At 29.7% G+C, this 25,631-nt stretch overlaps 1 protein-coding gene across 6 annotated transcripts in view; it reads right to left on the bottom strand.

Annotated features, from left to right (window-relative positions):
* Positions 1-25,631, bottom strand: part of LOC142324690 (serine-enriched protein-like) — an 88,587-nt gene that overhangs the window by 5,341 nt on the left and 57,615 nt on the right. For 3 of the 6 annotated variants that reach the window (XM_075365587.1, XM_075365589.1, XM_075365588.1), the window contains 2 exons: positions 22,582-22,717; positions 10,318-10,356 (listed from right to left, as the gene is read on the bottom strand). In XM_075365587.1, the coding sequence (XP_075221702.1) occupies positions 10,318-10,356; positions 22,582-22,717 (175 nt within the window). Of the gene's footprint in view, positions 1-4,144; positions 4,227-10,317; positions 10,357-15,671; positions 16,190-22,581; positions 22,718-25,631 lie in introns of those variants that run through there. The other 3 variants (XM_075365592.1, XM_075365591.1, XM_075365590.1) reach the window with 3 other exon arrangements.

Raw genomic sequence — 25,631 nt, 5'->3', positions numbered from 1 at the left:
AATTTTCTCTTTTTCCTAAAGAAAAACCCAAAAAGAAAAATCAAATTATCTGCTATTCAAAATCTTAAAACCTGATATTTTACAGCAAAAAAAATTATCAAAATATTAAGAAATAAATAAAGGATAAATTAAGCAATGAAATAAGAGAAAAGAATATTTACTTTATAAAAAATTTAATATCTTTCTTATCTGACTAATGAAAATATAAATTTCTTATTTTTTGACAAGACAATAAATAAAAAATATTTATCATAATGCATTAATTAATTCTTATGCATTCAAAGTTTGATTCTTTGTAGTTTCTTTATTTATACTTTCTCAGTGAATACAGCTAGAATAGCTAAATTAAAGAGAAAATTATTACGATCATGTCAAAAATGGGGTAATGAGTTTTATTCGAAATATTTCCGTTTTACGATCCAACTAGTTGTAAATAAAAAACGTACTTAAATAAAAAATAAAGAATGTTCCCTATCACCATTACTTTTTAATCTTTACATAGAACTAGCAGTTAATGATGTTAAAGAACAATTTAGATTTGGAGTAATAGTACAAGCTGACAAGATAAAGATGGTATGATTTTCTGATGATACAGTAATTCTAGCTGAGAGTAAAAAGGATTTAGAAAGAACAATGAACGGCATGGATGAAGTCCTATGCAAGAACTACCACATGAAAATAAACAAGAACAAAATGAAAGTAATGAAATGTAGAAATAACGAAGATGGACCACTGAATGTGAAAATAGCAAAGAAAAGATTATGGAAGTAAACAAATTTTGTTATTTGGGAAGTAGAATTACTAAAGATGGACGAAGCAGGAGCGATATAAAATGTCGAATAGCACAGGCGAAACGAGCCTTCCGTCAGAAATATAATTTGTTTACATCAAAAATTAATTTAAACGTGAGGAAAACAGTTTTGAAAGTATATGTTTGGAGTGTCACTTTATATGGAAGTGAAACTTGGACAATCGGAGTACCTGAGAAGAAAAGATTAGAAGCTTTTGAAATGTGGTGCTATAGGAGAATGTTAAAAATCAGATGGGTGGATAAAGTGACAAAACAAGAGGTGTTGTCGCAAATGGATGAAGAAATAAGCGTTTGGAAAAATATAGTTAAAAGTAGAGACAGACTTATAGGCCACATATTAAGGCATCCTGGAATAGTCGCTTTAATATTGGAGGGACAGATAGGAAGGAAAAAATTATGCAGGCAGGCAACGTTTGGAATATGTAAAACAAATTGTTAGGGATGTAGGATGTAAGGGGTATACCGAAATGAAACGACTAACACTAGATAAGGAATCTTGGAGAGCTGCACCAAACCAGTCAAATGACTGAAGAAAAAAAAATTTAATGTGACTATAAATAAGAATATAAAAAAGAAAAAAAATTTAACTAACTGAAAAGTTTTTTATCAGGCAAAAATAAAGCATTTATGCTTTAAATTAAGAAAGCATTGTTACTAGACATTTTTTATTCATTTTAAAGCAAATTCATATGGCTTTAGTAAAAACTTAGTCATAAAAAAACCTAAGGGAACTTTTCACAAAAAAAAAACTGTTAACAAATAGGTTTTTTATTAATTTTATTGTTTTATTTTTTAGCAATAAAAAGATAATTGAATTTATTTTTTTGGATATTGAATTATTCATTTTATTTCCATTCACTTGTAATATGTAAGTAGTCTAGATAATGTATAAGAATCTACAATACAAAAATTTATTTAATACATTAACTAGTTCTGGTACAAAACAATTATGCATCCTTGATTGAATATCTATAAGGTTAATATACAAATTTATTTTAAAATTAACTTTTTAATTACAAATCAAATCAAGTTTATTTAAATATAACTTTTCTAAACCCATGTCATAACGTTTAAATATGCATTTGTAGAAATTTTTAACAAATAATGATTCTAAGAAAAAACCCACTATAACATATGTACATATAATCTACATGAATACACAAACAAACAAGTATATACTAATTAACAAACAGAATTCATATTTTATTCTTTTTTACCGCATTTTAAATATTTTGTTAAAAAACTATCTGACTAAAAATATTGATGATATTTTGAAAACAAAATATTTATTAAATTTTATTTGATTTTTTTTACCAAATGTTGAATATTTAAAATAATATTCGTCAATTTTATAGAAAAAAATCAATCTCAATCACCCTATCACCTCACTTCCTCCTGAAATTCTCGCACTTCATATATAAACATTAAAAATAATTATTATAAAATTTGTTCTAAATTATTATAAGCTTTATTGTTCGAAAAAAGGTTATGATAACATTCATTTCAACTTTTATTAAGTTTCAGTAAAAAAAAATTGACACAAAGATGCATTCACATTCTCTGGGGAGGGGGGGTGATTGGATGTGACCCTGGTAAAACTGGTATTGTATAATTCAACACAGTTTTTGAACATTTAATAATTGTCTTCTTTTTACAAATAATAATATACTATAATCTTATACTATTAATAGAAGAAAGAAATAATATAAATTTTTACAATTAAAAATAACAATAATACGGAAAGTAATGAGTGCAAATTGTGAGTAAAATAAAAAAATAAAGCAATGTAAAAACGAAGAAACATTAAACAAATACAAATAATATTAATGTAACATTATTTATTAATGTTTCCATTATAGAGGACTTCAAATATAATTTAGGAATACAAACAATAATAATTTTATAAATAAACTGAACATCCTCTCCCCACCAAAAAATAATTTAAAACTGATATATTAAAATATATTTCTTAACATTAATGTATTATTTTCAAAGCATACATTTTTTTAAGGAATATTCAAGTTATTACAAAAAATATATGACTATAATTTTCAAAAGAAATTGATTATTTAAAAATAATTTCATAAAATCTTCAAACAAACACAAAAAAAACCTTAGAATTTAGCAATATTAACGTAAAAATCTATGAGTAAGGTTGGATAAACATAATCGTAACTACTCATAGTAATACATTTTATATACCGTTATAAAACAAATAATACATTGCCTAAGTAGTATTATAACATCCTGACCCCTCTAGGGAAAGACATCCGCCTTGTGGCGATCCTGGTTGCTATACCATCCCCTAGCCCTGATGGGCTTTACTAGAGGTCATCTTTTAGACCCTCTAAATTTGATATCACAACACAGTCATCAATTTGGCTTCTGTCAAGATGCCACCGATGCAAATACCTCAGCAGATGAAATTTCAATCAGTGTATTTACAGAACTTACTATCGCCTGCGTATGGCCTCTTCCAACCATGACCACCGTATCTTATAACCCTCAACTATCAAATTAACCGATTCTTGAAAGCACAATCCCTGTGCTTTTCTCTAACATCGAAGGTTTCACACAAAAACTCTTCCTATATATAACTTCAATTAGACTATACACTCAGATCATTACTTGACAGAGTCATTAAACATCAGAAATTCTATCCTCATACCAAAAAAACAAGTATTGATCGCAATAACGACAATTTTGTCTTACTATTCAATTTACTTAAAGTAAAAAATTTAATTAGCCTCTAATGAAAACATTCCTCTGCTCTGATCCACTTTTGGGAGCAAGGTCTCCCACACTGGAGCTCTACCGCAGAGTTCTTCACATATCCATTCTCATCCTAACAGTGAATATCTAAGTTATCCAGGGCTCGATGCCAAAATGCCTATCATGGCAAAGTAAGCACAAAGATGGGCCCCTAGCGACCCAGATTTACTATTCTATCTATACATTTGTAACAAATTCAGCCTCTCTCAGCCATCCTTTGCAGGGCTAAGAATCTAAGGAAGCCAGCAACTATGTTTCATTCCCTTTCGATTTTCCTCTTAACTTGCAGATCAAACTTACAATTGACCCTTGCAAGCTTGAGTGGTGAAAAACGGTTGGCTATATGCATCTTTAGCAGTGGAATCTGCAAGTTCATTACCCAGGATTCTCACATGGCTAGGGATCTAGCAGAAACTTACTTGTGTGTTGTGACAGTTCAACTCAACAAATGCATCATGAATTTCTGATAGGATGTCTAGAATACAAACCTTCTAAAGCAGTGTTCCTCAACCTTTTTTTTATGACGGACCCATAAAATTATAGAAAAATAAATATACAGGAACCGGCAGACCCTCCACTCATATTTTTATTTTATTAGTAATTAAATTATCATATGCATAATATTAATTAATATCATTTCTATCTATAAACAACAAAACAATATATAAATAAAAATCAGAAAATAAATAACCAAAATTAAATGTAGGTTGTTTTATTTTATAATAGGAACTATGAACAAATCATATTACAAACTAATCGTAAATAATGAAAGTTAGTGAGAAATTTGTTGTTGCTCATTTTTTCAATGTCGGATTGTAAATTACTTAAACCTAATACAAAGAAATGGATTTATTGATGAACGATTTCTTGTTTTATTTTTAATAAGTGTCATAGATGAGACTTCACACAAATATGTGGTAGCAAAAAGAAGTAGTATTTTCATGGTTTTGTTATATAAATTTGGATATTCATTTTTTATTGCAGTCCAAATTTAATTAAATTTGTCGTTAAAAATTTGTTTTTTAATGTTATCTGAACTCAGTTCCAAGAGATGTTCTTGTCTTCATTAATTAAATTTTTATTATTGCAATTATTCTCAGTAAAAGTTATCCATAAATTCATCTCCTGCAAATATATGTTTATAGGGAAATATTTTTCAAATCCATCATACAATGACTTTAAATGTTGACTTATTACTACATTCAGATTATCAATATTCTTTTTGTATAGTAATAAAATATTAATAAGAATTAAATACATCAGGATTATTTTCTTCAATTTTTTTAAAGTGCATCAATTTTGTTAAAAAAATTATATGCAATTGTTATACTTCCCTGCAAACCTAAATTTAATTTGTTTATGTAAGAAAATATGTCACTTAAATATGCCAGTTTTGCAATCCAATACATATTGGAAAAACATTTTGATAACAGAAGCTGTTTTCTACCAAAAATATCTCCATTTCTGTCCTTAATTCATGAAGTCCTGTAAGCACTTTTCCACGCAAGAGCCATCTCCATGAAATAAGAGAGTCATCTCTTACTTCTCCATGAAGTAAGAGATGCTGGTGTTCTGCTCCTAATTCTTGACAAAGAATGGTGAATAATCTAGAGTTAAGATAGCTTTTCTTCACACAATTAACAATTTTTGTCGATTCCAAGAGAATATCATTTAATTCAGGTGACATATTCTGGCTGCTAAATGCTGGCAATGTATTATGCAATGTGTTAATAATATGTCAGGAGGAGCAATTTCTTGATTCCTTTTTGTTACTCTGCAATGTTTCCCAGTCATATTTGCTGCTCCACCAGTACATAGACTGATATAATTTTCCCTGTTTAAGGATTAGTTATTAAACACGAATTTAATTAATCAAAAATTTCAGAACTTGTCATGTGGGAATCTAAATTTTTGTAAAATAATAATTCTTCTTTAATTTCTTCCGAAGAATAGTCTATGTACCTTACGTAACAGAGCAAAATAGCTTTTTTTAACATGATTCGTCGATCTGGATGTCAAACATTGGTGATTTTTTAATACTTTTTAACTGGTATTCAATATTTTCAGGTAGTTTCAATTCAATGACTAATTGTATCATTTGAAAAAGGAATTGGTTTGATCTGATCTGCAGCTGAAGGTCCAAATATTTCAATCAATCAATCAATCAATTTACACCAGTTTAATTAAATTTTCTCTGGTTGTGAACAATTTTTTTTGTTTTGGCTATACGTAGTGCAACAAAATATGAATATTTCAATTGTGATTTATTTTGAATAAAAGTTTCTTTACATTTTTTATTTTGGAGATTAAATTCTTGTTTTTATCGTTCAAAATATTCCAATGGTTTCTTTTCTCATTTGGGATGTCTTGATTTTAAATGTCGCAACATTTTGGACAGTTTCATCGTAAAATTATTCTTAACTTCCTTTACATATTATGTATATTATCTTCTGTAGAATCTGCCCAAAGTATAAAACCATATTTTAAATACTCATTATTATAGCATCTTGTGAAAGCAGATTTATTTTTCTTATTTGGTGGACATTCACTTTCTGTTTCAGTCGATTTTATCCCAGAGTAGAACTTGTCTTTTTTTACTCATTTTAAGAAGAATAAAAATTTGTGTTTTTGCAATAATTAAAAGTAAGCCACTTGACTATAACACTACTACTCAACTGTGTAAAGTAAATAATGTAATTGTAAATGTAGTGTTGCAGTTAGCTGCAATTGTACGTGCACATAGCTGTCATAAAACAAAAGTAGCACCAAAGCCGTACTATTTAGGGCGGCGTTGTTTTGATATCTTCCACTCCTACACTTCATACGTCGCAGGATAGTTTCTTGTTGCCAACTGTGCAAAGAATATAATGTATTTAATAAATTAAACATGCACCACTATTCACCAATGTATACGTACAGAGCATTATTAAATAATTACACAACAGTGTATAAATTCTATATTATCGTTATATGAAATTTTTCTCATACTTTTTAATTTTTTTTTTTTTTTATGTGGACAATCTGTTCAGGAGTGGCATTATCTCACGGACCAGTGGTTGAGAAACACTGTTCTAAAGCTTGGAGTGCACTACACGAATTGCTACAAATAAGATGTGACGGTATTTTGGATTAAAGGTACTCAAAATCTTATTGGTGGCGTACAGATCAGCATTATATACACTTGTAATACCAAGTAGACCAAACATCTAGATTTTGTCATTTACTACAAAAGCACATCCAATGGTATCATTCTGTTTCAACCCATCTGTCTAGACTAATGTCTACTTAGGTAGGTTAATCTTCTAGATAACATAAAAAAATAATCAATTAATTAATTAATGATGATGTTCATTTAAATAGCCTTTCTTTTCTTCTTCTTCTTTTTAGTTATATTTATTTATACGGCTGTCAATTTTCTCTGCTGAGTGGTAACAAGCATGTAGTTTCACAACAGTGTATATTAATCTGTTTTATACACCATTTATTCCACTGCTTAAATGATGTAATAAATGCACTCTAGCTACTTTGGTAGGTTCACCTTCATACCTGAGACAGACATATAAGACATAGTGCACATCATAAATGGCCCTACACTCTGGACATAAGCCTGAATTAATCAGACCGTACCTGGGCACAATATCCAGAAAAAACTGTGTAATATTAATCTACCTAACTACCTGCATACTTCTCACATCAGGAAAAATTCTATGCATGTAATGGCCATCAGGTGATTCAGTCCTAACCTGCCTAACCTAACCTAACCTAACCTGCCATAAATGGAAACCCTGGTTGTCTAGTTCTTTTATGCACCGAGAAGTAAATTGGCTCACCTTCTTAATATCAAAACATAATTGGGGCTCAGGCGTAAGGATATCAATGGGCTTAATTCCAGAAATAATAAGGATAACCTTTCTGTAGACAAAAATATTTCTAAAAAAAATTATAAAAACAATGTAAAGAGACTGCTACAAAAAAAAAATTAGAAAAAATAAAGGAGTGAGTACATTAACAAGAATATGGGAGAAATATGTATTACTTTTTACCCTGTTTTCTTTTAAAAGTGTAATTTTTTTTACACTTTAAAAAGTCCTCTTAAGGATAGAACAAAGAACTAAGAACCAATATGAATAAATATGATAAAACATATTTGTTACAGTGTAGTCAACTGGATAAATGCCACAAATTAGTTTTAAAAACCCATAAGCTTTTAAAGAATAATAAATATCCATTACCTTCTTACAAAGAAAAATGAACTGGTGGTGGTTTTGCATTGCTTTTGTCAATGAACTGAACATATTTCATATTAGATTGCCAAACTTGGCAAACTGCAGTTGATATTCAACCTTAAAAACATAACTTTCAATTTGTCCATCTCATAGATCACCAGTAAAATCAATATCTTTACTCTCAGAGAAAGCAACCCCGATTGGTGTCTACTGTATCTCAAACAGTCTGCAAACATCACAGCCATAAGAAACAGTGGGTAAATGGTGTAAAAAAAAAATTAATATACACAGTTGTGAAACTACAAGCTTGTTATCAATTGGCAGGGAAAATTGACAGCTGTATAAAGATATATATAACTAAAAGAAGAAGAAAAAGAAGAGCTGTTTAAAATCTACGTTATCAGTAAAATTAATTAACTGATTATTTTTTTATAATATTCTAAAAGATTAAATATAATGTCCGACTTAGTTAAATCAAAGATATCTGCATTTCTGTTTATCTCTGCTGAACACAAAGTCAAGATGATTTGTTAACTACGATTTAATAATGAAATGATAGCTAGTAGCTAATATTGAAAAGCCAATAGCATTAAAATATAACTGGTCAGAGCTGACTTTAACTATCGACCCTCCACATGGTAAGGCAAGCTCTATCACTACATCACATTGATACACATTAATAAAATGAAATATTTTATAAAGAAATAAATAATAATGAAATCCTCTAAAATGTAAATATTAATACTAAAACGTCAATATTTACATGTTGTAATTTAATGAATATAACATATCTGAAATATAAAAAAAAACAACAAATATTTGTTTTCTCAGGTAGAACCTCTCATTGAGGTTTTTAACATTCTTTCATTATTAACCAGGAACAATTGTCAAATACAATCTACTCATTTATTTATTTTTAATCACAACATAAATAAATGAATATATGGAATATTTATTTGTAGCGTATGAAAAGTTTCAAACATAACCAAAAATTTAAATGCAGAAAATCAATGATGAAGCTGAAGATGCTACCCCTCTATGATAAAAATCGAGTTACAAATTTCAGCAGGATATTTTCTAAACTACTTCAAACAATATTCAAAACACAGCAGGTAAAAGATTTGCATTTTTAAAATATTCTATGAGTAAATATTATATGAAAAATCTAATATATCACCAATGTTTACCTTTTAGATTGCTTATTACCTTAGCTATAAATCCCATAAAAACAGAACATATAAATATATATGTAAGACGTAAATCAATCTCGAAAATGAAACAACCACTTTCAGGGATAACAAAATCCCCACGCCAAGTTTGAGCAGAATAAACTGTTACATCTAATTTAAGTCCACTAAATTTTAGGTGCTTTTTTTACTCCAACAAATGACACTTCAATCTTCACCAAGATGACTAGCAGTATATTAAACATCATTTCTCTCAGAGAAAGCAATTCAGTATTTCTTGATACTTATATTCTTTTTAGACATATTGCAACCAAAAGTAAGGGGATGGACAAATCATATAAATAAAAATAAAAAATTATGTTTTAATGTTAATAAATCAATATTAAAATAAAAAAAAGAGTTAAAAAGAAAGGAGATGAAGTCAGATTTGAACCAATGTGCCTTCCCCTTGTAAGATCCAAATATTTCATTAACTAAAATTTTATTTGGCTATAACTCTGGAATCAATGAAAATAAATACAACTTATGATATATTTTTGAAAAGCTCTTAATGAGAGCTTAACTGATTTTGAGCTTTTTTGGACACTTTTGGTCCAGTCAATTGCAGTCAAAAGGGGAGGTCAGATTTCCATTGAAATCTGAAAACCAAAGAAGTAAAAAAGTACTTTCCTTACAACCTGATAGTTTAGCAACACAAGGAAAATATATCAAGGAGTAGCATCCTACAAATTACAAATAGTGAAATAAGATGATATGATTAATTAAGTAATACTTTAAATTAATTAATACTTTAAGTATTAATACAATTAAGTAATACTTTAAATAAATCAGTTTTTTGAAAGTAACTAAGTTAAACCACACTGGATGCAGTTTCACTATATACTGCTGACACTTATTAAGAGGTTTTATCATGACAGTTGATGTCACACAAAAAATATATATATTTATTAATTTCCAATATGATTAATCGTTTGATTTATTTTTCAGAGATGTTACATTCATAACATTTGTAAAGAAAAAATGTTACAACAAATAACAGTTATATGTTACCACGATTTTGATAGTTCATAAATATAAAAAAAAACCTTGCTCTAAATAAAGAAAGGAAAGTCAGTATATAGATAAAAAATTATAATTTTTTAATGTGATGTATAAAAACAAACATTACATAGAATTTACTTCTACAAACTAAAAATCTAGAATATAAAGTGCTAAAAATATGGTTATGATAATAACAAAAAAGTGAGACTATTATTTCTCTTTAATTTTTAAAAAGAATGAGATTTAAATATTTTTTTTTTAAAGGAATGTATTCTGTTACCTCTTGTATAGGGGCAAGCTGTTGAGTAAAGCCTCCCTTCTGTCAACAAACAGAGAACAACAATACACAAACATACACAACAGTTAATTGTATTTAATGCATACAACATTAATCAACATAAAAACAAACAAAAATATTAATAAAAATTGAATATAAAATCCACATACACACACATGTATATGTAGTAATTTCTCTTTACATCTGTATAATGGGACAGCGATTTCAAGAGTTATAGTTTAAACTTAGTGATTACAGGAATCAAAAATAGAAAAAACTTACATAATCACTTCCTTTTCCTTCTGTCAATAATTTATATAGTTTTCAATTGAAATTAATAAGTAAATAAATATTTTATTCAAATCAGGGTCTAATTATACAAGGGATGGCTGAAATGTAATCCACATTAAAATTTAACAGGAGAATAGAAAGTCATACGAAGGGACAGGTTCAGCCATGTTGTAATTTCATTCCCTTACTACTAATATCTAAAATTCATTTTCTGTTAGTCACCAATGTTGAGGAGTCGAGTATGCCTGCTATGTCAATACATCTTAAACAATATGTAGTGGTTGAATTTTTAACTGTTGTATAACAGCTGTTTATGGTGATAAATTGTTGATCGAAGTACTTCACAATATTTCAATCATACCTACATGAATAGGCGGGCAATAAAATTTTGTGTATAAGAAGCTGGTAAAACAAATATTGAGGATAAGCCTCACAGCGGTCAACTGGATTCCATGACTGATGAGAATCATTAAGAGGAGTTAAATGAACTTATTCAAAATTACCATCAACTGCACTCTGAAAATGGTAATGAGGGGATGGCTCAAAAAATAAAAATAGGTCAAAAAATCAAAACAAAGTGCCTTGATTTTGTCAACAACTTGGTATTGTTAGCAAACGACTACAACACAGATATTCAAATTTCAAAACATTGTAAATAAAATTGTCCACAAAATGTCATTCGAAAAGACAGAAATTATGTGCCAAAAACCAACACAATTAAAGAAATAAACATAAACGGAAACAAAGTCAAAATAGTAACCCAATTTAAATACCTCGGAGAAATAATAACAAACAACCTAAACAAAAAAAACCTCAATCCAAACAAGAACAAACAAACTAGCTTAGGCACAAAAATTAACCTGGTACACCTGCAGTAAAAAATATCTATCCATAAATGCAAAAATAAGACACTACAACACAGTTATAAAACCGGAAACCACAAATGCAGCAGAAACACTCTTCCATCTGAACGAACAATCAAAGACGACAGACTCCATAAAATCGAAAGAAAAACTGCAAGAACCTGCATCAACAGAAAGTACCAGAAAGACAGGTAGAAATAAAAGAGGATCTGAAAGAAACTGGCCTTACACTAGAAGATACCATACACAAGATAAATTTAAATAAAAAAATCAAGGATAAAAACACTCGCTTCATACTCACAAGAAAGAAACTCATAACATGAACATTTTCAACACCAGAAATGGCGATTACAACATATGTAAAAGTATTGGGAGGACTGTGCAAAGCCCAAAAAGTCCCTTCAAAGAGACTTTGATAATAGACTGACTAAAGTGATCATATGCAGTTATATAAGATGGAAAAAAAAATAAAATCTTTTAATTGTCTTTTAAATCAATTGGCGAGACAATTTTTTTAAATAGTTCAGTAATTTATAAAAATAGCAACGGAACCATAACTTTTATCCTCTGTCTGAAGTCATAGCAGGCGTTCCCCCAATACAATTAAGAGCAGACCAACTGGTGAGAAAATAAGAAGGTATGAAAAAAGCAGAGGCACGTAGAGGAACTACAAAAAGGTGGCAAGAGCTGTGAGATGCTACTGGGACAGGGTTGTGGATCCAAAAGTTAATTCCTAGGATAGATGTTTGGGTTGGAAGAAAATTGGAAAGGAATTGGTTAGGAAATATTACTTAACCCAGTTCCTTACAGGGCATGGGGAATTCTCCTCTTGTCTCCATAGGTTTGGGATGGCTGAATCCTGAAAATACTGTAAGATAAATGCTGGAAGATCCTAATCAGTGGGAAGCAATGAACAGACTGGTGACTGCGATACTCAAACAGAAAGAAGAGGAGAGCAGAGCATGGGGAGTGGACTGAGAAGGTCAACAATTGAAGAAGAAAAGAAGACTAGTTCGAGCAAGTGGCAGAGGTGCTGATGTCAGATATTGAAAAATCCTCTTTTGAGGTGAAGAAGGGGAGGGCGAAGGGGAGGAGGACAGCTCCCAATGAGGCTGTCATTGGTCTGCGCTTGTGTGTGGATCAGCAATGGTGATGAGGTACAGAGACTCTAAATCCCTTGAGCCCAATGGCACCTCCCAGAGCTGAGTTGAGAAGAATAGAGGGTCCAGCCCCGGACAGGGAGGTACGGTGAGGTAGGAGTTTTAGTCAGTAGAATGCAGGTACACAAAGGCTCTCATTAACATCTAGCCGAATTCAAATGAATCTGAAACTTCCCCATTTATGGGGTTTAAACCTACTGTCTGGTTTGATAGAGCCTTTCACTTCCCTATCTTAACATTTAATTTTTTATTATCTTTCTTTTCATCATATTTCATTACCCTCTTTTCTTTTTTAATTCACCATATAAGCTTCGAAGCTTGTGCATGAGAAATATGAAATGGAAATTTTGTAGCATATAAAATGGGGGGAGGTCCCCTGGGACCCCCATATGAAAGGTCGAGGCACTACTATTCCACCACGGAGATTGGCTATTTACTTTCAATTCTAATTTCTACCTTAGTAATAAGTCGATGCAATTCGGAATATCTTAATTAAATATTTCAAATCTATGATACTTCATGAAACCTATTATACTTTTGCACCCTTCTTAATACTTTTATTAAAAATAGTGCCATTTACATATTTTTTAAAGTTGCCCACAAAATTCACATTAAACGTTTTGTTTAGTCACACCTATAAACAATAAATAAAGAGCATTTAAATGTTAAAATGTGCATTTATACAATTTTTTTATAAAAATGTTTTCCTTTTTACATAAAAAAAAATAAAATAAAACTTTTAATTAGACATACAAAAACCTTTGCATGTTTTTGTTAACAGAGAAAATCAGATCTGTATGAATTCTCCAATATCAGAAAACACATAAAAAAACATCAATGTAAAATGTAAACATATTTTAAGTATTTTTTTTTTGAATTTATAAAAATTATGAATAATTCATTTAGAGTTACATGCAACATAACACATAAACACATTTAAAAATTATGCACACAAAAAGTAAACAAACAAAAATAAAAAAAAAATAATAATTATGATGTACATTTTTTTTCTTATTAAAAATTTTTTCTTTATTTAAAAACAATGAAAGTATTTTATAGAAGTATATAAAAGAGTATTCGCTCCAATAAAAGAGCAAATTTTTAATACGTCGTCGACCACCTCCTGGAGAAAGAAGATGGAGGAAGAAAGAGGTTCCCTAGCCAACTCAACGTGGGACCTCCCAGCAGATGCCAACATCTCCGCCAGAGCAGCAGACCTGGCTAGCCCAACAAGGGAGGATGCTATCTTCCACCCCAGTTTGCTGGGCTTCAATTGCCCTGGCCAGCAGGCCCAGTGTGGGATCGCTTGGGGAGAACCACCTCAGCTGCATCGGCGGAATACAACCGATGCCAATCCTACCCTGCGGGGATTTGGGGGCCACCAGTGCCAAGCTGTACTGGGGACCCAATTGCTGAGGGGAAGCTTGGTCTGATTTCAATGGACGAGCAGCAAATCCCCGACTACAGTCAAGCCAACAACACCGGAGAGCAGCTTTTGGACCAAACAGTTCTTCTCAGAGCTACCTAACAAAATGCACAAACGATTAGATTGCACTATAGCAGAGCTATAATTCTAGAAGAAAAAGTATTGTAATCGGTCCAATTTGGGCATATGCAGTTTTCACTGGATCTGGATCTTTTTGACATCTAAGGGACTCAAAAAATTAGGTGATTTTCCAGATGTTAATGTTCATACGTACATGTGTGTATGTGTGTTTGGCTTTTGGCCTCTAAATCACCTTATATCTCTAGAACTACTGGAATGATTTTGACCAAAGTTGGTAAAATCACTTCTATATATGGAACACTGATGCCATTAAATTTTCAACTTAAAAGGTCAAGGGAGTGAAGCTGTAGAGCAAGATCACCCTCAGTATCTCAAGATTTTGCCTTAATTATAAGTAATATTTTTCTTAAGCACATTTGTTAACAATTAAAAAATAACAATATTTGCAAAATTGCACCTGCACCCCAAAAAATACAGTTGTAAGTTAGTCGTCTGCTATGTTGTGACATCACAGATGAGCGCGGTAGAATTAAATAAATGAATAATATATAAAGTGTAAAAAAACAGTAACTCAGTCTGGCTGGGTCTCAAATTCGATCACCTGGTTGACTTAGTACCTGGTGTGTTAAGCCTCAAAGATACACCAGTCTACTGACCGTACAACCAAAATTTGTTCTATATAAGTTGTGAAATTACATTAGTTTAGTTAGTGCCGACCGTTGCTGTTAGTACTGCCACACTCATGCGAATTAAATGCAATATGCACATGCACTTTAGTTAGAATCACTGAATTAAATAAACAAAAAAATATTATATTTAAATAAAATTATAAATATTTTAAATTGTGTGTGTATGTGTATATAAGTCATAAATCAGAAACAACCTACAGTTGTAGGACTTACCTAGAACATGACTTTAGCTGCGTGACAGGAAATTCCTACAACTGTGTTGTCAGTTTTTTTTTTTACATAATTCAATATTTTTTTAGGAGGCTTATACATTTTTATTAAAAAATAAAATGAGCAGTATATATTTATAAAAAGACTAACAGTTTATTTACAATGGTATATAAAGGCTGGTGAAATTATTAAAGCTAAGCATTTATTCATAATTTTCTTCTTAAGTATTAGTTTGCTGTGAGTGAAACCCCCAATAGACTTTTTTTTAATTAATTAAAAAGAGATTTTTCAATAGTGAAAATAATAAAAATCAGTACATAATAATTATTTTTTTATTTATAAACAACAAAAAACACAATTAAAATAAACACATGCAGTTGTAAAGTATTGTAATAAAAAATATTTAAAATGATATTTATAAATAATTTTTAAAAAATATATACATTAAAAAATTCTTTGTATACTTAACATAACGACAGATTAAAAAATAAATAAATAAAAAAATAAATGTTAATTTTTTTGTATAAAACACAAAAAAATAAATAACTTAAATACATATATATATAAATATATTGATGTTGTATAATGTGTAATAACATTATTAGTTAAAACTAACAGTTATAATAACATACAAAATAAAAACATAGATTCCATTGACAACGCTTATATAAATACTCACTCGTTTAATATTATATTAAATAACTATTTCAAAATTTATAATTAAATGAATATAAAATGTACACTAATTAGGCACCCTTAGTAAAATATTCACATAAAATTCATCCATTACAAAACGCAAAAAAAAGTTTTTTATTTTTACAGCACAATAGATATATTGTTCTATGAGGTATGATTAATCAAATTTATTTACACAGAAAACTTATTTTTTATATGATATCTAAACAAATATCATTTCAAATAGCACTGCAGAATTAGGGTGCAAGTAAAACGTTCCAAGACAAATTTTTGTATAGGAAAATATAAGATGTGTATAAAATTGAACATTGAATTCATAAAATAGTTTAAGTAAATTTCATTATACAGGGAAGTGTTGTCATCTCTTTATAATTAATTCAGATGATATATGAAAGGAAATGAAGGAAAATTAGCAATGGAATAAGGAATCCATTGTAATTTAGTGATGACATATTTGATCTGAAAATGAGAAACGTAGAAAACAAAACTAGAAATATAAAGGAACTGGATTAATAATAATGATATATCCAATTGAAATAAACAACAATTTTTCAATCAAGTTTTTTTCTTTTTTTAAATTAAAATTACAGAATTTTTTAATTCTATTACTTAATTATCGTTGGATGGATATACAAAACTAAGAAAATTATTTACAAAAAAATTGTTTCGCATTATTTTCATAAAGTTGTTTTCTTTGGTTGTCAAACACTTTTGCCAACTTTAATAAAAATTCCTAATTCAACTTTAAAATAATGATTTCAGAATAATGAAATTGTTGTTGTTATATAATTTTCCATTCACAATAAATCTCAGCAAGAAAAATGTAAAAAAAAAATAATAACTGAAGCAAATTTGGAAGAGTACAAGGGATATATTTTGCTATACAAAATACTTTTTGTTCATCAAAAGATCAGTGTGTTGATGTGTTGTTACTATGAAAAAATTATTCGACTTTATTTTCAGTTTTACAAAATATTTCTTTGTAATTGTACTACTTAGATGACAAGGGTACTGATATTATTTTTTTCCCTTTGTTACTGTTGACTATCTGGAAAAATCTCATGATGGGTAATATTTGGTAAATTAAAAAAAAACAGTTTTTCCATGTTCTTATTCAAAGAACATCTCTGAGTCTGATACGATGACTTTGGTTTCCACTCAAATGATTGAGATTTTTTCTGCAAATGTATAAAATAAAAACAAAACAATCCAATTCCTCTTTACTTCACTTTTCAGAGAGTTTCTATTTCTATCAGTCATAATGATGGCATCTCCTGTTATTGTCATTTGCGTTTCCTTTTTATATACAAACAACAACTGGAATAATTTTTTTCACAAACCATATTTCCATCATTATGGTACCATACAATGATTAAGTTCAATTGAAACTTCAACTTCTGATGCTACCCTTTTGTCATTTGTCATAATAAATGGAAACGAGGTGTGGCTATTAAATAACAAGATTAATGCTGTAAAATATTTTATTTTAAATTTATAAATATTTAGTTACTGCCTTCTATATACACCTCTACTCAATTCCTACAATGCTCCATGTGAATTTTCCATTGTTCAAAACAGTGCTGGAAGTCTTCTTCTGTAAGCTCTTTCATGATGTGTGCCGCTTTTTCTTTCACAGCTTCAACGGTCTGAAATCTTGCTCCTTTTAATGCAGATTTGACCTTGGGGAACAAATAAAAGTCACATGGCGCCAGGTCAAGTGAATAAGGTGGATGGTTTAACACTGGGATGTTATACTTTGCTAGAAACATCTTGACAGACAATGCAGTGTGAGCCGATGCGTTGACCTGATGAAGAACCCATGACATGTTTGTTCTTCCACAACTCAGGTCGATTTTCTTATTTTTTCATAGAGTTAAGCAAGAATCTTGAATAAAGACAAGAATAGTTAACCAACGATCAGATCGGATCAGATTACCAATTTTTTCAATATTTTTATTCGTTTTTGACGTGAAAGGGCAACCTAGGCGTACATCATCTTCAACGTCTTTTCGGCCATCTTGGAAACGCTTAAACCACTCAAAATCCGTTCATGTGATAAGCACTCATTTCCATATACTTTTTTTAATAAAAGATAAGTTTTGGTACCAGTTTTTCCAAGTTTCATATTAAATTTCACGATAATTCTTTGCTCTAATAAAACACTTACAATTTTTTTGGCAAAACAAAAAAACAATCGAAAGAGAAGCCTACACAACTATCGATTGTATGAATTTGACGCATGCACAGTTCTTCTGTAGCAGTACCAGTCTTGTTATTTAATAGCCATATCTCATATATGCTACCATTATCAGCAATAATAACAACTCAATCCTCCTTACCAGTCATAATAAACTTACTTATTTTTTTTTTATTGCAGTTTCACTATATGCTTTTCCAAGCAACATTAATGTCTGTCAGCAAATTTTAAAACTAAAAGTAAAATTTAACATTTTTATTCAGTTTAATGAAGATAATTTCCAACTGTAAAAATATCACAAGCATTTTCTATTGGAGAGGAACAAAAATGTGATGCTGTATTGCATTATAATGAGTGTCAATAATTTTATGAAATTACAAGGCACAGTTCAAAAGTAAGGGCTGATCGGTAATAAAATGAAAATGGTTGAAAAATTTATTATTTTCAAATACTTTTCTACATAATAACTATTTTGTTCCAAACACATTTGATATAATGAAACAAGCTTCTTCTAACCCACTGCATAAAATTCCAACGCCTGGATTATAGCCACTTATGCACCAAGATTTTCAACTTTTTACGTTCCTCGAAATTTAGGACGCAAGCCAGTCTTTAAGGTGTAAAAGGGAGGAGTAGTGAACAAAAAGATGATAGTCCCTGGGCGTGAGATCAAGACTATAAGATGGATAATTAAAAATCTACCATCCAAATTTTTCAATTGTTTCTGTTGTGCATCACACGTTATGAAAAAAAACTCCTGATCCCAGCACTCCGTAAGCTTTAAATGCACAACACAGTTTAGAAAGTGTTTCACAACAGACTTCTGATATGATGGATGTGGCTGGTTCCATGAAAACAATCAAAAAATCAAAAGCACACTCTTTTGGTCCCAGAATAGAGTTGCCAAGATTTTCCTTTGAGATTGGTCTTGATTGAATTTTTTCGGTTTAGGTGAATTGAAATGACAACACTACATGGATTGTTATTTCATTTCATTATTGATGTAAAAAATCTAAATTTCATCACCAGTGATAATATGGGAAAAAATGTGTCTCCTCGTGTCTAAAGCAGCCGAGAAAAACATGAGCAGATGTCATTCTGTGATCTTTATAATATTTTCAACATTCTAGGCACCCATCGTGCATACAGTTTACAATAGCCTAGAGTGTCTGTCATTATTTTAAACAATGTTGTCTTTAAAACTTCTGGAAATCTAAAGAAATATTGCTAATTGTAAAACAACAATTTTCTCTCACTTTTGCATACACACGTTCAACGAGATCATCATCTCTGTTTGTCATAAACATTTGAATGGCCTTCCGTACACTTATGATTCCATTGATTCATTTTTCTATCACTTAATGCGGTAGGCCTGTGTTTCACACAATTGACTGTAAATCTCAGCAGCATTATATCCTTTTGCGTTTAAAAATCTAATCATTGATCGAACTTCATAACTGGCAGTTTTTGTTATTACCACACTCATTTTAACACACTGTCTTGCAAAGATAAACAACAATGAACTGATGGCAATGTGACGGTTACATTACATGCCTAATAGAACTACTTAAAGCTACTCTACATATGCAAACCAATCAGTGTTGCAAATCGTTATTTATAACTCATCGGCCCTTACTTTTGAATCATACCTCATATAATACGTTTCAAATAGATGTTTCTGAGAATGTTTTGGAACTAACTTATAAATACACACTGGTACACACAAGAAAATGATGTTATAAAAAAAATATTAATTTAGGTTAAACATGACACAAAGGATATAAATCATTTTTTCAAATAATTTTACTATTTCATTTTAATCCATTAATATTTTTAGACCACTTAATATAATAAAAATTTAGCAAGTGTACATATATTTATACATAAAACACACACAACAGAAATGAAATCTTATTCCTTACAGTTGAAATTAAATCAAATTTATCATTATTAAAAACTAACTTCAAATAAAAACAATAAACAAAAATAAACAGACACTTTTTATTATAAGATCAACTATTAGGGAAAACAGAACAAATATTTAACAACAACTTTATCAAAATTCTTGTATAATATGCGACTCATGTTTGTAACAATAACACAAATAAATAAAGCATCAAATTTTCATAATTTCAAGCCTGAGAACCAGTTTCAAAAAATAAGACGACATTTTGATTTCTCTCAATATATTTTTTTTAAAACAGTAGCACACCCACACAAATATTTTGCAAGAATACTAATACCAAATAAATGACTTTTACACACTGGAAAAATTATGTAATTTTTAGTTTTGAATTCAACAACGTAAGAAATACAGTTTACTCTCTTATCTAGAACCTAAGTTACAGTTATTTTTTTCAAAAATAACAGGAGAAAACAATTTCTGACATTTTGTAAGCATTGATGTTCTATTTTATTTATTTTTTGTACTTTTTTTTTATTAATCTAAGTATATACAAACTCTGTTCAAAAAATAACAAATAAATAAGTGACGTACGGTTAGCAGCATTGTGTTTTACATAACCTCCTCTGTAACCACATGTTCTTGAATTTTTGTTTAGTTTTCATATTATTGTTATGAGTGCAATGTGTTTAAGTGTTAGCAGCGATTTTTGTAATGTGTGTTTTTCAGGAGCAACAATACAACAAAAAATTTTGCGCAAAACTAGGGAAAACTTTCACAGAAACTTTTAAAGTTTTGAAACAAGCTTACAAAGATGATACTCTGGGTCATACGCAATGTTGCAAATGGTTTTCATGATTTAAAAGTGGTTGTCAGTCAATTGAAGATGACCCTCGACCAAAAAGGCCTTCAAATTCAACTAATGGCACACGCTCAGAAAATTAACAATCTGGTGCGTGCAAATCACCAATTGACTGTTAGAGAACTTGCAGAAAGGGTTAGAATCTCGATTGGATCATGGTGTGACATTAAAAATTGAACATGTATCAAGCTGCAGCAAAGTTTGTTCATCATTTGATGACCGAACAGCAGAAAGAACATCGAGTGGACAATTGCCAGCAACTCCTTGAACAAGCTGATGATGAAACATTCATGCAAAGGATCGTAACAGGAGACAAAAGCTGGGTTTATGGTTACGACATTGAAACAAAAGTCCAGTCATCAAAAAATCACACATTACAAAAATTGCTACTAACCAAACATGTACTCAAACAACACAAAAACTAAACGAGATATCAACAATCCAAGAACATGTGGTTACAGAGGAACGCAATGCTGCCAACCATATGTCACTAAATATCTCCACTTGCGTGTAATTAAAAAAGTTCAGTTATTTTTTGAACAAACCTCGTAGTTTTTATAAAAAATGATTATCAAGAATGTAACAAACTTTTCAGCCGGATATCTTCTTCTGATGAAAATACAGAAGAAAGTTCATAAAAACATAGGTGCAGAAACACTTTGTTAGCAAGTGACACCTGGAAAAAGTTTTGCCTGATTTCTGTGCACTTCTCTACAAGTTTTGTTTAAAACTTTTAAATCTTTACCTATTTAACAAAGTTATTTTATACCAACCAGACAAAAAATAGTGCTTTTCACCTCAACCTTTTGTCTTTTGCCCCAGATTTATCAAAAACTACTAAAAATACAGTTCTGGGACTTATTCTTTTTCTCAACTTTTCATGTCAGATTTCACACAAAACGACTAAATTTACCCCTTAATTTGAATCCCAAGAATTATAATCTGCCTTAATTTTACTGAAGGTGCAAAAATCAGGGCGAAATCTCACCAGCCGACACTCATTAACCAAGAATTTTCAAACCTGTTTATATGAACTTTTTTTCTTTATTTTCACCAGTAGAAGTTCCAAAATTTTGTAACATTTTTCATGAATCACCTTACATTCATTTATTTTTATTCTTGATATACCAGTTGATGATTACTGTTTAACAATTAGATGTAAAACTAATCTTGATTTTTATTTTTACTATTTATTTATTGTTCCACTGAGGCTTACACTCAGTAATATTTACCCTACATATTTTTTTTTAATGATAAATGGATTTTTTGTGTCATGTGAATAAAATGCAAACCTTACTGGGAATCAAAACCGCCATAACCTGGTTGATAGGCAAAGATGATACCAATCTGCCAGGGATTGCGAATAGATTTTGAATATTTCTCTTTAGTAGTTAATTTCACACACTATTTACTATAACTCATTATTTACAATAGAAAATAATAACAAATATGTTTATTTTTAAGACACTGAACATTTTCTAAACAAGCAACTGTGCATAAGCAAAGTATTAGAAAAAAGAAACTACATGGTTTCAGCCATCTTTTTAAACTGTAGCTGGTTCTTAGGCTCAAATTAGTGCAAACTAGTTGACTTAATCAGATTATTGCATTATATAAAAAAATAATAGTGTTTGTTATTTTATTCCCTTAAATTTTATTTTTCCTGCAAAATGTATACTATTAATTATAACAATTAAAATGCATAAAGCACCGTTTATAAATATAACTCCTATAATGGACCAACAATTAAACAAAAAACAATCAAAGCATTAAAAATCTACAAAAAAAAATCATAAATTAATTTTTTATAAACAGTAAATTTCACCACTACAATTAATATTAAAATTAATAACTACAAGTACATTAGACATGTAAATAAATAAACAGACCTGCTGAGCAGCATTTTGTAGGTTCAAAAGAGGTTCACTGCTTCTTTTAAGAAATAATCTTAATTTATTCTCTTTGGGTGGAGGCTCTTTTTTACGTTGTGGACTTGGTGCTTGGTACAACATCTTATGAAACACTCTGTAAAATAACATATTTTTAATTAAAATATAAATAACTAAAATGCAACCCTAAGCAGAATTTAAACGCTATTATTTTTATACGATAAGCACAAACATTGTGTTTTTTAAATTATTTTTATCAGTTAATATGACTTAAATTAAAACAAATATAATATCAATTGGTCATTCTCGAAGCAATAGGAAATATGTTTCCGTAACTAGGTAAAATTATTTGAAGTGACCCAAAAAAACATAAGCTGATTGCTTGACAAATTAAAAAAAAAATTGAAACTTACCCACTTGTTTCCTATATATTTCAGGACCTTGAAATTATTATTTTTATTTAAGTAGTTTACCTGTAACGGCCATTTTTGTTATGGTGTGCACACCTACTTTTGTGGTAGTAAGGATTTATAGAAAAAAAAATCATAAATAAAAAACCATTGGTCCTGGACCACTGGTCTTATTAAAGAAAATTTTTATCAGTATTATTCTCACAAGCAATGAACACAGTAGGGGTCCAGGTGCCGAAGCCCCATGGCAAGACATAGCAAGTGAAACAAGCTCTGACCAGCTAATAATAAATAACAGATCTGTTTATGTACTATAATTTTGTTTTTAATTATTTAACTTTTTTCTTCATTTGGTACATTTATAAGATTATATAAAGTATTCCTGGCAAATGGGATAGCTCTCAAATTTAATGATTTAACTGGCCATTAAACATTATCTGGAAATTTTGAGCAGATTGTTCATCAAAAGCAGCAGTAGTCTGTGCTCCAATTTTGTTTGTTAGCGATATTTTTAATAGCTTTGTTGTTAGAACTTTGTTCTGAAGTAAGTGTTTCAATGTTTTCAATCTTACTGTCACTGTCCAAATCATAATTATTATCACTTCTGTAGCCAAAATTCTATTCTATTATTTCTATTTTTAATTCTATTCTATTATTATTATCACAATCTTCATCACCTCTTTTGTTTTCTAAAATTTTCCTTACATTTTAGTCAGACATTACTCTCCTCACATTTAGTCATCTTTTCAATCAAAAAATTTCAAGGATTTCATTTTCTCTTGAGGGCACAACATGTTATCAGCACCCAGACACAAAATTACTATAGTAAATGATTAAAAATTAAAACACCTATGCGGTATCTTAAGTGCGAAATAAAAATAATATTAAAAATCTAACATGAAACAACAAAATTGTCGTTTCAAAACAACAATTTTGTTGTTTAAAACAACTATTAACGTAAGTCAAAAGCCAAAAGCAAAATATTTGAATCCAGATGCACAGCCTTAAGAAATCGTAAGATGTTAGGACATTGTTGCCTAAGATATTTCAGATGTTAGCCCCCAGTTTAAACTTCTGATGTAATGCCGCTTAACAGGCACAGTCTACAAGGTGTGATATACCTTGAAATAAAGAACAAACTGAAGTTGAAAAAAGTACAATATTAGGAATGTTATTAGTACATAAGGTTTCATATATATGGTTTTAATGAGGCATGTTGGTTGGTACATGATGTACAATAGCACTACTGTATGTGTTAATAGTGTTCAAGCTTTAACACTTCACTAAATGGACTAAATGATTTTTATTTTCTAGAAATAATTCCTATGTTGGTTCCATTGTAAGTTTTCCCCTTACAATTAAGTCAAAATTTTTTTTTTTAAATGAAATATTACATTGTCTAAATAAACAATTTGAAGACAATTATTTTTTTAAATTCTTTGTTTTTTATTTATTTGTCATTCAATTATTTCATTCATTTTTTTAAGTATGATTAAGAATTAAAATAATAAGAATAATTATTTTTGTACATAAAATTTATGTATTTATGTTAGTTGATGTTTTTTATGTATATAATTTGTAGTCGATGAAATAAATTATTAGATGAAATGATTCTCTCTAGTCATTAAAATCTTAGCACAGCTCCCTTGTGCATGTTGTCAGAATCCACAGAGCCCCCAAGGGAAGATAAATACATTAGATAAGGGAAAAAATAACAGTTAGAAAAGGATGATAATCTAAAACACAATTTTGAAATAAGACAAACGAATGTTCCCAAAGGAATAGAACTAAATTAGTTGACTTGCTATTCAAGAACAAATAATGTCTTGTTATTCACAAGGGACATGTTTTAAGTATTAAACAAAAACAGTAATAACATGAAAAGCAAGACTTTAGTATTGTGGAAGTTAAGGAATTATGTTACTTAATAATATAGTAGCATGAATTTATAATGGTTTTTTTTCAAACATGATAGTTAAACATACAGAATGTATCACGAAGTTCTCCCGGGACTTTCATAGCCTATTCTACTCATGAAAATAACAAAAAAAGTTCACATAAACATACATCCTAAAATGTTTCCTCTGCAAACTATGGCTGATGAAAGATTTCACTCAGATTTCAGTTACTCCGGTGAAATGAGGTCGTACTGAAACTTTAGGAAGATAATTAAGGAGCAGAATTACTGATTTCTTATGGATTTTGAACTGAAAAATCAAATAAAATAGGTCCCAGAACCGTACCTGCAACAGTTAGTGAGAAATATAGGGTGAAACCAATAAATTGGGGGAAAGCCCCTGTTTTTTATATTTGACATATAATAAGTTTGCCCAATGGGTAATAACACATAAAACAAACAAAACAAAACTTCTAGAGAATTTAATTCAGAATAAAATGGGGTAAAATAAGTTGAATAAAACAAAGAAAAATTGAAAATATTCAAAATTTATTTAGAAACAGTACACTAGACCAAAGCGTATTATACATACCAGTTTATATTAATTGTTCAAAAATGACGCTGCCATTTTTACATTTCTTGGCACGATTCTGTACTGCAGAAGTGTTTTTTTTTTTTATTCTTCAGGGATGTCCTTAAGTTTCTCAGCGCATCCATAATGCGGACAATTAATCATGAGAATG

The sequence above is a fragment of the Lycorma delicatula genome, chromosome 5 (genome assembly GCF_047948215.1).
Source record: "Lycorma delicatula isolate Av1 chromosome 5, ASM4794821v1, whole genome shotgun sequence".
Lineage (NCBI taxonomy): Eukaryota > Metazoa > Arthropoda > Insecta > Hemiptera > Fulgoridae > Lycorma > Lycorma delicatula.
The sequence above is the reverse complement of the archived record's forward strand: the minus strand, read 5'-3'. Positions and strand labels throughout refer to the sequence as shown.